The 13,277-nt window shown below is 31.1% G+C and overlaps 1 protein-coding gene across 1 annotated transcript in view; it reads left to right on the top strand.

The window, feature by feature from the left end:
• The window catches only part of LOC106473134 (Golgi apparatus protein 1-like), a 17,056-nt gene extending 4,273 nt beyond the window's left edge, over positions 1–12,783 (top strand). Inside the window, exons 3-9 of the mRNA XM_013933815.2 lie at positions 308–394; positions 2,564–2,779; positions 4,257–4,502; positions 9,389–9,569; positions 10,161–10,387; positions 11,765–11,886; positions 12,652–12,783. Of these exons, the coding sequence (XP_013789269.2) occupies positions 308–394; positions 2,564–2,779; positions 4,257–4,502; positions 9,389–9,569; positions 10,161–10,387; positions 11,765–11,886; positions 12,652–12,757 (1,185 nt within the window). The 3' untranslated portion in view covers positions 12,758–12,783. The remainder of the gene's footprint in view (positions 1–307; positions 395–2,563; positions 2,780–4,256; positions 4,503–9,388; positions 9,570–10,160; positions 10,388–11,764; positions 11,887–12,651) is intronic.
• The last annotated feature ends 494 nt before the right edge of the window (positions 12,784–13,277 follow it).

Here is a 13,277-nt window from a genome sequence, read left to right as displayed (position 1 = left end):
GTACTTGTCATGGAATGGATAACCTGCTTTCGTAATTGGTAGGAGACTATTTAATTGTACTTGTCATGGAATGGATAAACTGCTTTCATAATTGGTAGGAGACTATTTAATTGTACTTGTCATGGAATGGATAACCTGCTTTCATAATTGGTAGGAGACTATTTAATTGTACTTGTCATGGAATGGATAACCTGCTTTCGTAATTGGAAGAAGACAGTTTTTGTGTTGTAATTGTTACCGGTTTGATTAAATTGTTAAATTGAAAAGAAGAAAGCAATATTTTAATTTTGTTTTTGTTTCTTTGCAGGTAGTGTGGAATTTCAAAAGGAACATTACTCTTGATAATAGATTCAGCTCAGAGGCAAGAAGAAAATGCCCTAAATTGTTGGCTGAAGTGAGTTTTAGTTGTACTGTATTTTCTTTTTGGTTTGTCAGGAAATTTGTTTGCTAGATGTAAAGTAAAGTATGATTATATTTCTTATAGTTCTAAATATCAGGTTTTGATACCTGTGGTGGGCACAGTACAGATAGCACTTAACAACAAACAAGCCCATAACCTAATAATATTTTTTACAAATCACAGATATAAAACTTCTTTGGATATGTAAAATCAACTTTCAATATGTTCAACGAAACACACCCCAAGTGCCTGAGGTTCATAACATATGACAGTCTTTTATAGTATTTGTTAAGTAGTTTTATAAATATCTTGTTTTTAAAATACCAAAGTATGAACAAACTCATGAGTAAATTGTACAAACACTGCAAAGGATTAAAAAAAATCAATTTTTTGCATGGTCATTTGTATTCAGTTATAGAAAATTATGATCAAATAGCCGGTTTATGGGCTTTACTGACCAGTATTTGACTATTCCAGTTAATACTAGCATTCGCTTACTCAGCTTGGATTGAATTTAAGAACTGTTTCATGTTCATATTGCTCACTTATTCAAGAAATGTGCCTTAAAACATTTATGTATTATAATGATGCCAAGTTTTTGTCTGTCCTGAAAATTCACATGCACCTTTTTTATCTAAATGCACATGTTCACACACTTCATTTAAACAAATGTAAAAAAAAAAAAGGCACACGTGATTATATACTTTAGTAGACATTTTGTACAACAACATATTTATGGATATACGTGAGTGTTTCATTTCCTTTTTAAGTTTAATGTGGATGTTATGACTTAGATTGTTTACATAGCATGAGTGTTAACCCTCTCCACATGGGTCGAAGGTCATGTCATCGCATTTGTTGACTCGCATTCAAAATTTTATTGAAATACTATTTTATGAATTTATGTCAATAAATTTGGTATCAAATTGTAGATTATAATTCAAATTTTAATATTATACATTATTTAATTTCTTAATATAAAAGCAAATATTAAAGAAACACACCTAAACATCAATTTTTTTGTGTCAAGTGGTATGTTGAATGCAGCACTGGTTCAAAGTTTATAGTTTCTTACAAATTAGGAATTCAAATTAATGATGTTGACAAGCTAGAATAAAAAATAAAAACCTCCTATCTTTTCTATTTGCTGAGATATCGCCTACGTACTGAATCACACACAGTGGCCCCACCCATCTCTTTCCATTTTTGAAAACACTTCCTTATACACACTTACTTCTGTCTATGACATGTGAATGTTCAATCGAAAGCTCAGAATGTCCCCCTAGTGGCTTTCTCAGCCATTTTGAAGTATTATGACCTTAACTCGTTTTTTCAATACAAGACTTCAAGCTGGTAAGTTGAGTCCTTAATCTGCTTCTGATTTCATATTTTTTCAGACCCAAATACATCTTAGTTACTAAGCTTGATAAGTTATAGTAGAATTCTATGGTATTGATATAGTAATTTATGATTTTTTAATTATTTCAAATGTATATATAAAATCTAAAAAAAATTATTTCGTTTCGCATCCTCCATGTATGAAATTTTATAAGGCTTAACAACCTATGTCAAGAAGCAAACGAGTACAAAGTTCATAACTAGAAGAGATAATTGTTTGTTGTACTTCTTTATTTATTATTCTATTTTTAAGAAAAATAAGTTTAAGAAGTTATTTGTAAATAATAATTTATATACATATATAATGTATTATACCTGAAATTTGACTGTATTTTACAAAATACTAGTCTACTAAAACACAGCAAAGACAGATCACTTTGTAAAGACTAAAGGTCAGTTTTATATTATTGGATATGGTAACATGAGTGCACCTGCACCATGTCAATGTAACTTTAGTAGTGTTAGCCAGGAACAGTTGAAAGATCAATATAATAAATACATATAAATGTATAATGTTATGACATTTAAGCTATTTAGACTAAACAATTGTGTTATAATTTAAATATAGGATTTCTAGAATGACTACAGAAGTACTATTACAATAAAGATACTAATTTGACCACAAATGTTTTTTGGATTTCTGCTAGTTTTATACAAGTATTTAACTTTTAAGTATTTTTACTCTTAATGTGCTTGTTTTTTCACTGTCTTGTTTTTACGTACTCTTCTTTATTTGTAAAGAATTAAAACTAATTGTATTTACAGAATCCACAGTGCCAGGAATTGAGTATGGTTAGAGGCCAGATGCTGTCTTGCCTTATAGATCATATTGATAATGCAACAGAAACAGAATGTCATCACTTTCTTAACAAAATGGAAATCATAATTTTTAGTGATTATCGGCTTATATACAAGTTCGCTGAGGCATGCGACAAGGATATCCAGAAGTTGAAATGTGGCCGACTGGAGTCTAATTCTGAAGTAAGCATGTTAATATATTGGACTCGTTTTTTAATTCACAAATTTCTTGTGTAGGATGTGCAAGTAAAGTAACACTGACGTAAAACAAAGTGTTTTCTAGAATTTGTTTCATCAGCTTCCAGCTATATTTTTTGTGTATTTATTGGAAATTGAATTTTTTAAATTTTTTTACAAAGATAGTTCTCAGTTTTATCTCTTCACTGACACTGCTGACTGTTGTAATTGCTGGTTTCTTCAGGTAACAAACAAAAATTTATCTCAGAATACTAAACAAAAGAAGTAAAGAAAGAAAACTTATTTAACAATGATGTTTTGAGCAACTGGTATTCATGTCTTTGTTATGTAAAGGAATAGTTTTCTTTCCTGGGTGTGGGTTTTTAAAAAGTTTCCTCCTTCGTGTGAGACAAGTTTTGCATGTCCTGTTCACTTCTATTTTACAAGTGCAATTTTAATTTTTAGAATGTTCAGTTTCACTTGGAACTATCTTGTTGAATAACTGGTTCATTCTTGATAGTATCGGGTAAAAATAACCTTGACAATGTTTAATATCTATTTTAGTTTTAAAATAACCTTAAGAAAACTTTTTTGTGTTTCTCCTTTTTATTTTTTTTTCAGTGATTGGCTGCAAGAATTAATATTTCCCATCAGTCGATTCCCCCCTCTGTAATGAAAGGGTTAAATATAAAACAAAATAAGCTTCTGTTATTTTACTTAATAAGTCGGCAGTTAACTTTGAAATGCCCAGGTGTATGTAGTACCCAAAACTTAATTATGTTAACACCAGAATAACAGAAATACCGAGGTGTATGTAGTACCCAAAACTTAATTATGTTAACACAAGAATAACAGAAATACGGAGGTGTATGTAGTACCCAAAATTTCAGTATGTTAACACCAGAATGCTGTATTAAACAGTCTAATTTCAAATACAAATATAGGTAGCGATGCTTAATAAGGTTGTTGATTAGTTTGGGAGGATACATTGTTTGTGAACAACTAGTTTGATTAACTAGTTCATTTGAAAAATAGTAACTGCTAATCTTCTGATAGACCTAATTGATGTATTGTTACGGTGTAAAGGATATATTTTTTAAATAATCCCTAGAATTAACATTGAACGTCTATATGAATTCTGTTAGTTTTGAACATAATTTTGAATTCTGTTAGTTTTTAAACATAATTTTCCAAACTATTTATGCACTAAATTACTTATGGGTTAATGACTTTTGATTACAAGGTCTCTAAAGAGTCACATAAAAACAAAATCCTGTCAGTATTTAAATGAAGCCTACTAATTACTGTTGGGTTAGAAAAATGAGTAATTTTGCTCATTTGTTTTATAACTTCTTTACACTTGAGGGAAAAATAAGTTCGCTCAATATGACAGTATATGTACTCCAGTGGTAGTGTATGATATGAAAACAAGCCAGGGTTAAACTTAGTTATCCAATCGGTAACTTTTTAAATTGAATCCTAGGCCATCCATTCTCAAGGAGAAACCATCGAGTGTTTGTCAAGAGAGACGGACAAATTGAGCACTGACTGCCAGCACGAAATCTATCGTATTGCCGAGCTACAAGCTGAAGACTTTCATCTCGACCGTCCTCTCTTCTTTGCTTGCCGTGAAGATCGTGAAAGATTCTGTGAAAAAGTAACATCTGGAGATGGACGTGTGTACCGTTGCCTGATGAGACATAAGACAGAAAGAGATATGTCAAAAGAGGTAAATGCGAGAACAGATATATATATATGTTTATGAATCCGTATACACGTCATCCAACAAAAGGAAATCCCAATGTAAAAAAAAAAAACTATATCGTGTATTTCAAAAAGGTGTGGGAAACTTGTGTTGTCAGTAACTTAAGTTTGCTCTATCAGGATAAGAAAAATATTTTTGAGTCTGTTTGTCCCATTGATGCAAATCTTTTTTTTTTTAAAGTAGAATTTGTATGAATTGAATGATTTTTTGTATTAATAGCCGTAAAAATGTATGCAAAAACCTTATTATTTATTGATCAAACGTTATATTTGATATTTTTGACCAAGTTTAATTTGTTTTACATTTATCAGTGTATTTATCTTAGTGATTTTCTTTTGGTACTTTTTTCTTGCCAACTGAAGAAATTACGTTAAAATAATACGTTAAAAATTCACTCTCAATCGCAAGAAACACAAAAAAATCCCAACTTTCTAATTACTTTGGAAGTGTTTTTTAAAATTACTGTTTAACCTTCATGTGTGGATTTACTACACCACCCCTTGAAAACTTGTGATGATTGTTAGTTTTTTTACGTTGTTTTGAAACCTAGTTTCTCCCCTTTTCAATGATTTTTTAAGAGTTGGTGTCTCCATGGCAATAAACTTTTCAAATTCACTCGTCCTTTAATGGGAAAGCAGAATTAAATTTTCTGCCAGAAAGTTTTATGAATTAAAATGGATTGAAAATTAGCATGCTTGTTTAAAGGGCAATTAGATAAACCTTAGTTAATTAAAAAACCTTGATTGAAACACCAGCATGTGTTATGTGTGACTGTTAGATTCATTTATTTGGAACATACAAATTAAAATGATTTCTAGTTCAATCTTTAAGGACTTGATTTTAATATCGTTTTTTTTGGTACGTCTTATCCAGCATTATGGTGTTTACTGTTAGTATATCATTGGTGAAATACTGATACTATAATATTGTGGTGTTTACTTACTGTGATCATTGGTGAAATACTGATACTATGACATTGTGGTGTTTACTGTTAGTATATCATTGGAGAAATACTGATATTATAACATTGTGGTGTTTACTGTTAGTATATCATTGGTGAAATACTGATACTATAATATTGTGGTGTTTACTGTAACAGTAAACACCACAATATTATAGTATCAGTATTTCACCAATGATATACTAACAGTAAACACCACAATCCAATGATATACTTGAAATACTGATACTATAACATTGTGGTGTTTACTGTCTGTGATCATTGGTGAACTACTGATACTATAACATTGTGGTGTTTACTGTTAGTATATCATTGGTGAAATACTGATACTATAATATTGTGGTGTTTACTGTCTGTGATCATTGGTGAACTACTGATACTATATTATTGTGGGGTTTACTGTTAGTATATCATTGGTGAAATACTGATACTATATTATTGTGGGGTTTACTGTTAGTATATCATTGGTGAAATACTGATACTATAATATTGTGGTGTTTACTGTTAGTATATCATTGGTGAAATACTGATACTATGACATTGTGGTGTTTACTGTTAGTATATCATTGGTGAAGTACTGATACTATGACATTGTGGTGTTTACTGTCAGTGATCATTAGGGCAATCCAAATCATAACACAGTGATGTTAATTACTGGTAAAGTGTGAATACTATGACATTATTTTGATAATTTCAGAAATATTAATACCATGATATGATTTTAACTGCTAATGATGATTAGAGAAATATCAATCCTGTGACAGTGTGGTGTTAACAGTAAGTGACAATTGATGTAACACTAATACTGTGAGCTATAGAATATTTCTCAAGTGACTTGAAAGTTTTCGTATTTCTTGCTTAACTGTAGGGTTTTATACCTCTCGGCATCTTTTGTAGTTACGCTACTTTCAAAGTTGGTAGTTTTCTCACTTAAGAAGGGAATTTGAGAGTATATTATAGTTCAGAAGTATTGTTACCTATGTTTGATTAAAAAACAAAACAACTCTTCAGACACCTCGTTGCTGATTCACATATTTTTCAGTTTTGATAATCAAAAGTTAATGAAGAAATATTAGTCACACGTGTTCTTAATCTGTTATAACCACATCTTTTATGAATTGGAGGAGAGAACCTGAAACTCTTACTTAACCTCCTTGTTCAGACTGTGAAATTAAAATATTTTTTATTCAGTAAACTTGAGAATGATAAAAAGGTACAAGAAATGATAACGGCTAAAATCTCCACTCTACTAAAACACATGAAAGAACATTAATTACGTTATCTAGTCCTTCAGATTGTTTAACCAATCAATTTGTGGTGTTTCATGCTTGATAAGAAATATTTCCAGATAAATTGAAAGTTTTTAATGAAGTAACAAGTGGTAGGATTTATGGACTCCATCTGGCGAGTAACTTTTGAATCAAATTTTAAAAATATAATAAGTTTGACTTTCAAATCAACAGCATCTCCTAATATGTTTAGTTCATAATACAAAAATGAAATGTGTCAAAAAGTATAGGGTAAGGATTACCAAGACAATAGAAGTTATTACAATAACTCCTGATATTTGACCAGTAAGCTCTTTGTCAATAATTGCTAGTTTTTCATTGTTTAAGTAATAAAATGATAATTTGAGTTTAAATAATAGTATTCTTACTCTATTGATCTATTGATTTTTTAGCCCCCCCCCCCTCAGTAGGAGTAGGTAGAAGTGTGCACGTCAAGAAATTTTGCAGTTTCATTAGAAATTTGATTAAACTATTTCATTCTCAATATATACAAATAAACTTGGCATCAAAAACAATTAATAAATCAAACTAATATTATATGAGCTTTAGTTTTTTCATTTCAAAAAGAAATGTTTAAATATGTTCTAAATCTCCCCCTTGCATGATATTTGTTCACTCTGACTTGCCTATTTTCTTTCCTTTTATCCCCCCTATATGATGTCCAGAGTTCAACATAAGTTACTAGTTATATTATAGATATTATTAAGGCATAGTCTAATTATTATAGTCTTCAATCTTTGTTTATGGAGACATAAGCCAGAAAATTGGACCCGTTGGCCAGACCCCACTATTACGTCTTCTTTTTCACAAATTACCAGTAATTCTCTAGTATTTGCTATTTTTATAACCATATAAAAACAGTTTTAATTTACTGAATGATGTATAATGCTGTCTTATTCCCAGTAGAGATTTTTAATTGTTTCACCTAGATTCAAAATTGTTTTTGCTGAGTTCAAATAGAAAAGCAGCTACGAGAATTAATTAGGACGTTATCTGCATTGTTATTTGTTGTTCTTAAGTGTATATTTGGAATAAATAAATAAAAATTAGTTACGAATGATATCGTTACAAGGAACTAGGGTTAAGATTCATCGGTGGGCTGAAAGCAGAAAAAACATGTGCCTAAACGTAAATATTAAATTTCATGTTTTTTTATTTATATTTTCTAATTTTTTGTTATGTAAAAATTAGAAACTTATTAGGTCAGATAATGGAAAAAAAAATTTTCACAAGGTGTACTGGTGAGTAGCTTGTGCATTACGTCATTCAATACTGTAACTTGAATTACGCATTTTGCATGTGATTTACAGTTTTTATTGCAGGATTATTAGTTTGACATGGTTCAAAAGAGCAATAAAATAAAATATAGTCAGATGTAAACTGTTACGAGTTTTATGCTGTTTTGGATATATAATTCTAATGTTCTGTTACAGTCATTCTAGAAAAAGGATAATGTAGATTTATTAAGCTGCTCAAATCGACCGAGCTTGTTTAGAATTAGGGTAGAGAAAATAACGGTTGGAATATAAGGTTTTATTAAAATAAACTTTTGACATTCATTTAGGAGGTTTTATAGGTTATGCAAATGAAATCTGAAAAGTGTAAAATGTATTTTTGATCTTAACATGAAAATTACTTTGCTCTCAGACTAATCAGAGTCCGAGTCAGACTGTGAAACCATGTATTCAAAACAAATCTTTAGTAAAAAATACTTAACTAAAAAAAATCTGATTTCTTGAGTATACAGAGGCGTGTAATGTTTACTAAAAGCTGGCCAAATTATATGAAAATACATTTACTGAATTAAAAGTTATATAGTATGTATACTTTCATTGTTACTTGATGGTTACAGGGTCCATCAAAATGAAAGCCTCTATAAAGAAAGTTAAAGTATTCAGTATGGCAAGACAGTGATAAACTCTCAAAGAACTTGGCTTAACTGGATACTTAGAATTAATTGTAGTGAATTGTCTTTTTTACATCTGTGGATACCTGTAATAAGTTTTTAATTCAAAACTATAATTAAGAGAATTAACTGGATACTTAGAATTAATTGTAGTGAATTGTCTTTTTTACATCTGTGGACACCTGTAATAAGTTTTTAATTCAAAACTATAATTAAGAGAAACGTTTCCCTGAGATGTGTGTCCAAGATCAAAATGTCACAAGTGATTAACTGTTTGAACATGCATTAGTCTTGTGTTTTATATGTCAGAGCTGGGGCATCAGGTTTGAATTCTTGTGATACCAAAAAAAAAGTCTTCCCAATACTTTAAGCCATGGGAGCATTATAAAAGTGACAGTCAACCCATTAGCATGGAAAGGTGCTGGTGACTGGCTACCTTCCCTTGTATCAGAAGTTCATAATTAGGGATGATGGCAGAAACTCTTAGTAGGTTTGTGATAAGATACAAATATATATTAAAGGTTGTGCGAGGAATTCATTCCTTATTAAACCTTATAATAACATTGTTTGTACATTTCCTGTACAACTGTAGTTCTTTAGCTACTAATAAACTTATTTTTCTGATCTTCTGACAAACAATGTCTGTAAAGGAGGAGTTATTTAACTATGTGACTTTTCCTTTGTGACGGAATAGTGCCGTAAAAAACTCTTTCAACGAGAAAAGATGATAGTGCACGACTACAAAGTCAGTAGGGGTCTAACAAAGGTGTGTCGAGAAGACATCAAAGCTTATCACTGTCGTGACAAAACATCCAACAGACGACCGTTTCGACTAGAACAAATTTTGTTATGTCTTGAAAACGTTCAGCATAAAGGTTAGTGTTATATAAGCTATTCTTTTTTTTGTCTTTAATGATATATAATTATCAGATATAATTTTGCTGAGCTTCAAACTGTAGTTTTCTTATTCTTACTAGTTCTTAAGTAATGAATTTTTATCTAGTTTGGACATTGTAAGACACCAATGAGAAAGTAATATTAAACAAAATGTTTAAAAGGAATTCATTTTAGTACTAATAAGTGATATTTCATAATATTTAGTATAATATATGCATTTACTGTTAGTCATGTTTACCTGTTTATTCAACAGGCCACTCTTAAGAAAATGGTATCAAATTTAAAAATTGAGATTGATTATTACATAATTCAGTATGATATTTTTCATCTTAGAAATAATATTTTTATCATCTATTATGTTTCTACTTCAGGTAACAAGTTTTGCATGATTTGTTTCCTGTTTTTTATTCTTTTTTTGCTTTGGATTGAACTTGGTGGACCAAATTTTGATTTCTGTCTGGTAACAGATGACTTACTGGAATTAATTAAAAAAATCATTTAACATTGTAATGCTGCTTTTGTTTAAGCTGAAAAAGTTTATTTATAAAGCTTTTGGTTTTAATTACAAGGTTATCCAGTTTCTCCAGAGTGCAAGGCTGAAATGATAGAGCACAGAAAGTCTCTCCTAGAGGATTATCGACTTACTCCTAATCTAGCATTAGTGTGTGAAGATGATATTGTAGAGTTTTGTGGGAAAAATTTTGAAATTGGAGGCAAGACTTTACACTGTCTGATGGATCACTCTCGCCGCAGTAGTCAAAAAGGGAGAAAAATCAGTGACCAGTGTCAGCGTGAGGTATTAAGTGTTTGTAATATAAAACTAGGAGGGTGAGCTGTGTAAAGTTAGTGCTATTATTGGTTTCTCTTTTTCTCACCCACCCCATTTTTTTCTAGGATAGAGTTTTTGATGCAGTGTTCTGTACTTCATATTGATGGGTTTAGCTCATGATTAAAATTAACATTGTTTTCTGTAGACAACAAAAGTTAGACGTTACTCTGATATAGCAATACTTTTCTGATGCACATGGCTCTTTCCAGCCTGCCCTGATGTAGTCTGACCCATATTCAGTCAATAGTTGTATCTAGTGGCAAATGTGTTTCTCTTTCGTTGCACATGCTGAAAGAATCTGATAAGATTATCTTAAATAATGATACTTCTTCCAAGTTGGGATCCACAACCATACCTTTTCAAAGATATTTTACCTTTCCTTGTAGACTGACTTGATACGACTGCACTTATGTGGCTCAAATAGCCACATGACACTTTCTGTGATTAGCATTTTCCATGTGCATAGTTCTACAAATATATGTAGGTCATAACAAATGTGGCCAGTCAGTGTGGAATAAATCACTTCACTGTGTACAAGGAACGTGACTGATTGTAATAAATCACTTCACTCGATACAAGGAACGTGACTGATTGTAATAAATCACTTCACTCGATACAAGGAACGTGACTGATTGTAATAAATCTCTTCACTCGATACAAGGAACGTGACTGATTGTAATAAATCTCTTCACTCGATACAAGGAACGTGACTGATTGTAATAAATCACTTCACTGTGTACAAGGAACATGACTGATTGTAATAAATCACTTCATTGTGTACAAGGAACATGACTGATTGTAATAAATCACTTCACTCAATACAAGGAACTTGACTGATTGTAATAAATCACTTCACTGTGTACAAGGAACGTGACTTATTGTAATAAATCACTTCACTGTGAACAAGGAACGTGACTTATTGTAATAAATCACTTCACTGTGAACAAGGAACGTGACTGATTGTAATAAATCACTTCACTCGATACAAGGAACGTGACTGATTGTAATAAAGCACTTCACTCGATACAAGGAACGTGACTGATTGTAATAAATCTCTTCACTCGATACAAACTAAATGTGATATATATGTTTTACTTCAGTTGTTTAAATGGTTACTGGGTCTTTGAACTGTGGCTGTTTGAATGATGACTAGATTGTTCTATGGATGTTTGAATGTGACTATGTTGTTCTACAGTTGTTTGAATGCAACTAGAATGTTTCACTATGACTGTTTGAAAGTGTCCAGATTGTTGCTATACAGCTGTTTGAAGGATGTTTTTTGTTGTACTACAGCTGTTTGAATCGTTGCTAGGATTTTTTACATTCTGTTTCATTGATAACTAGGTTGAAGCTCTCTTGAAAGCAGTGGACATTGGTGAGGACTGGAGACTTGATCCTATTCTTCGAGAGAACTGCAAGCCTGTTGTGGATTTGCTTTGTAAAGATATAAGACACGGAGACGGAAAGTAAATGGTTTTGATTTTTTTTTAACCAATAAATGTTATCATATATATATATCTAGTTTTTGTCATGTTGAAATCATAATCTACCACATTTTTTTCACTACCATGGTTTATAACCCGATAATACGTTCAAGCTCTACGTCCTTGACAGAATGTTATCATATATATATATCTAGTTTTTGTCATGTTGAAATCATAATCTACCACATTTTTTTCACTACCATGGTTTATAACCCGATAATACGTTCAAGCTCTACGTCCTTGACAGAATTTAAGATGTTTTTTCAGGAGCTCTTTGTTTTAGTAACACAGTGTGGAAGCCTAACGAGATCAGAAGTGCTCAAGCTCCCTTATCAGTTGTACAAAATGTCTCCAAGTTACAAATATTTCAGTCCATAAAAACTAAAATATCATAGATCATAATTTCAAGGTCGGTTACGTGTCACGTGCCTATTTTTCATAAACCTTGTTTTGTAAACAAGTTGCGTATAGAACATTTTTCAGGTTCTACACTCTGGTAAATAGTTATGTGTAGGTTATGAGTTTGCAGTTCGAAAAAAAAAAATGAATTATTCTGTATTCTGTACCTGTTTTAAGATGTTGTTGAGCCCCTGAAGGTATATATTGAAGGAAACTAACATTGATAAGACGTTACTTCATTCTTTAGTGTAACACATTTGATAAATCCATTCAGAAGATAGTCTAACTATCATTTCTCTGGGCCATTTGTGAATAACTTCATGAAACTGTGATCTCTGGTTTTTTCAGTGTCCTCTCTTGCCTCATGGATCACTTGGATGGAGCACACATGATCGATTCGTGCCGGACAACACTTCTTCAGATTCAGTATTTTTTAGCTAGGAACTTTGAGTGAGTGGTGCATGATTTTTATCTATAGATCTTGATTATTGTCTTCTATCATGATCTTCTGTTTTATGACTCTGTAAAATAAGTACTGTTAATGTTTTTTTAACTTCATTCACGTCAATTATGCAATGTAGCAGCATGTGTCTTTCCCTGTTATTTTTAGCTTGAATTTTATGAATTTCTAAACATAACCAGAACAATTTCTGTTAAGGAGTAATAAAAGAAAACTTTCATAGCTGTACATATTTCATAATCAGTTAATAAATGTTGGTTGTTTCTAATGAAATAATGTTAAGAACACTAAGCACAAACTGTATTGACAATTTCCCAGTTTCTCTCAACTGTTACATACACTTTTTTTATTTTTAGGAGGTTGTGTATTTATATGTAGACAAACTGTCTGAAAAGTTTGAGACTTAAACAGTGTTTCAGCACTCTTGTCTTAATTAGATCTAAGTGTAAGAAAATCATCTAAGTCTCAAACTTTCAAGTAAGTTTGCTGAAAACACTATAGTCACAAACTTTAC

Source organism: Limulus polyphemus, unplaced genomic scaffold, assembly GCF_000517525.1.
Source record: "Limulus polyphemus unplaced genomic scaffold, Limulus_polyphemus-2.1.2 Scaffold5915, whole genome shotgun sequence".
NCBI lineage: Eukaryota > Metazoa > Arthropoda > Merostomata > Xiphosura > Limulidae > Limulus > Limulus polyphemus.
The sequence above is the reverse complement of the archived record's forward strand: the minus strand, read 5'-3'. Positions and strand labels throughout refer to the sequence as shown.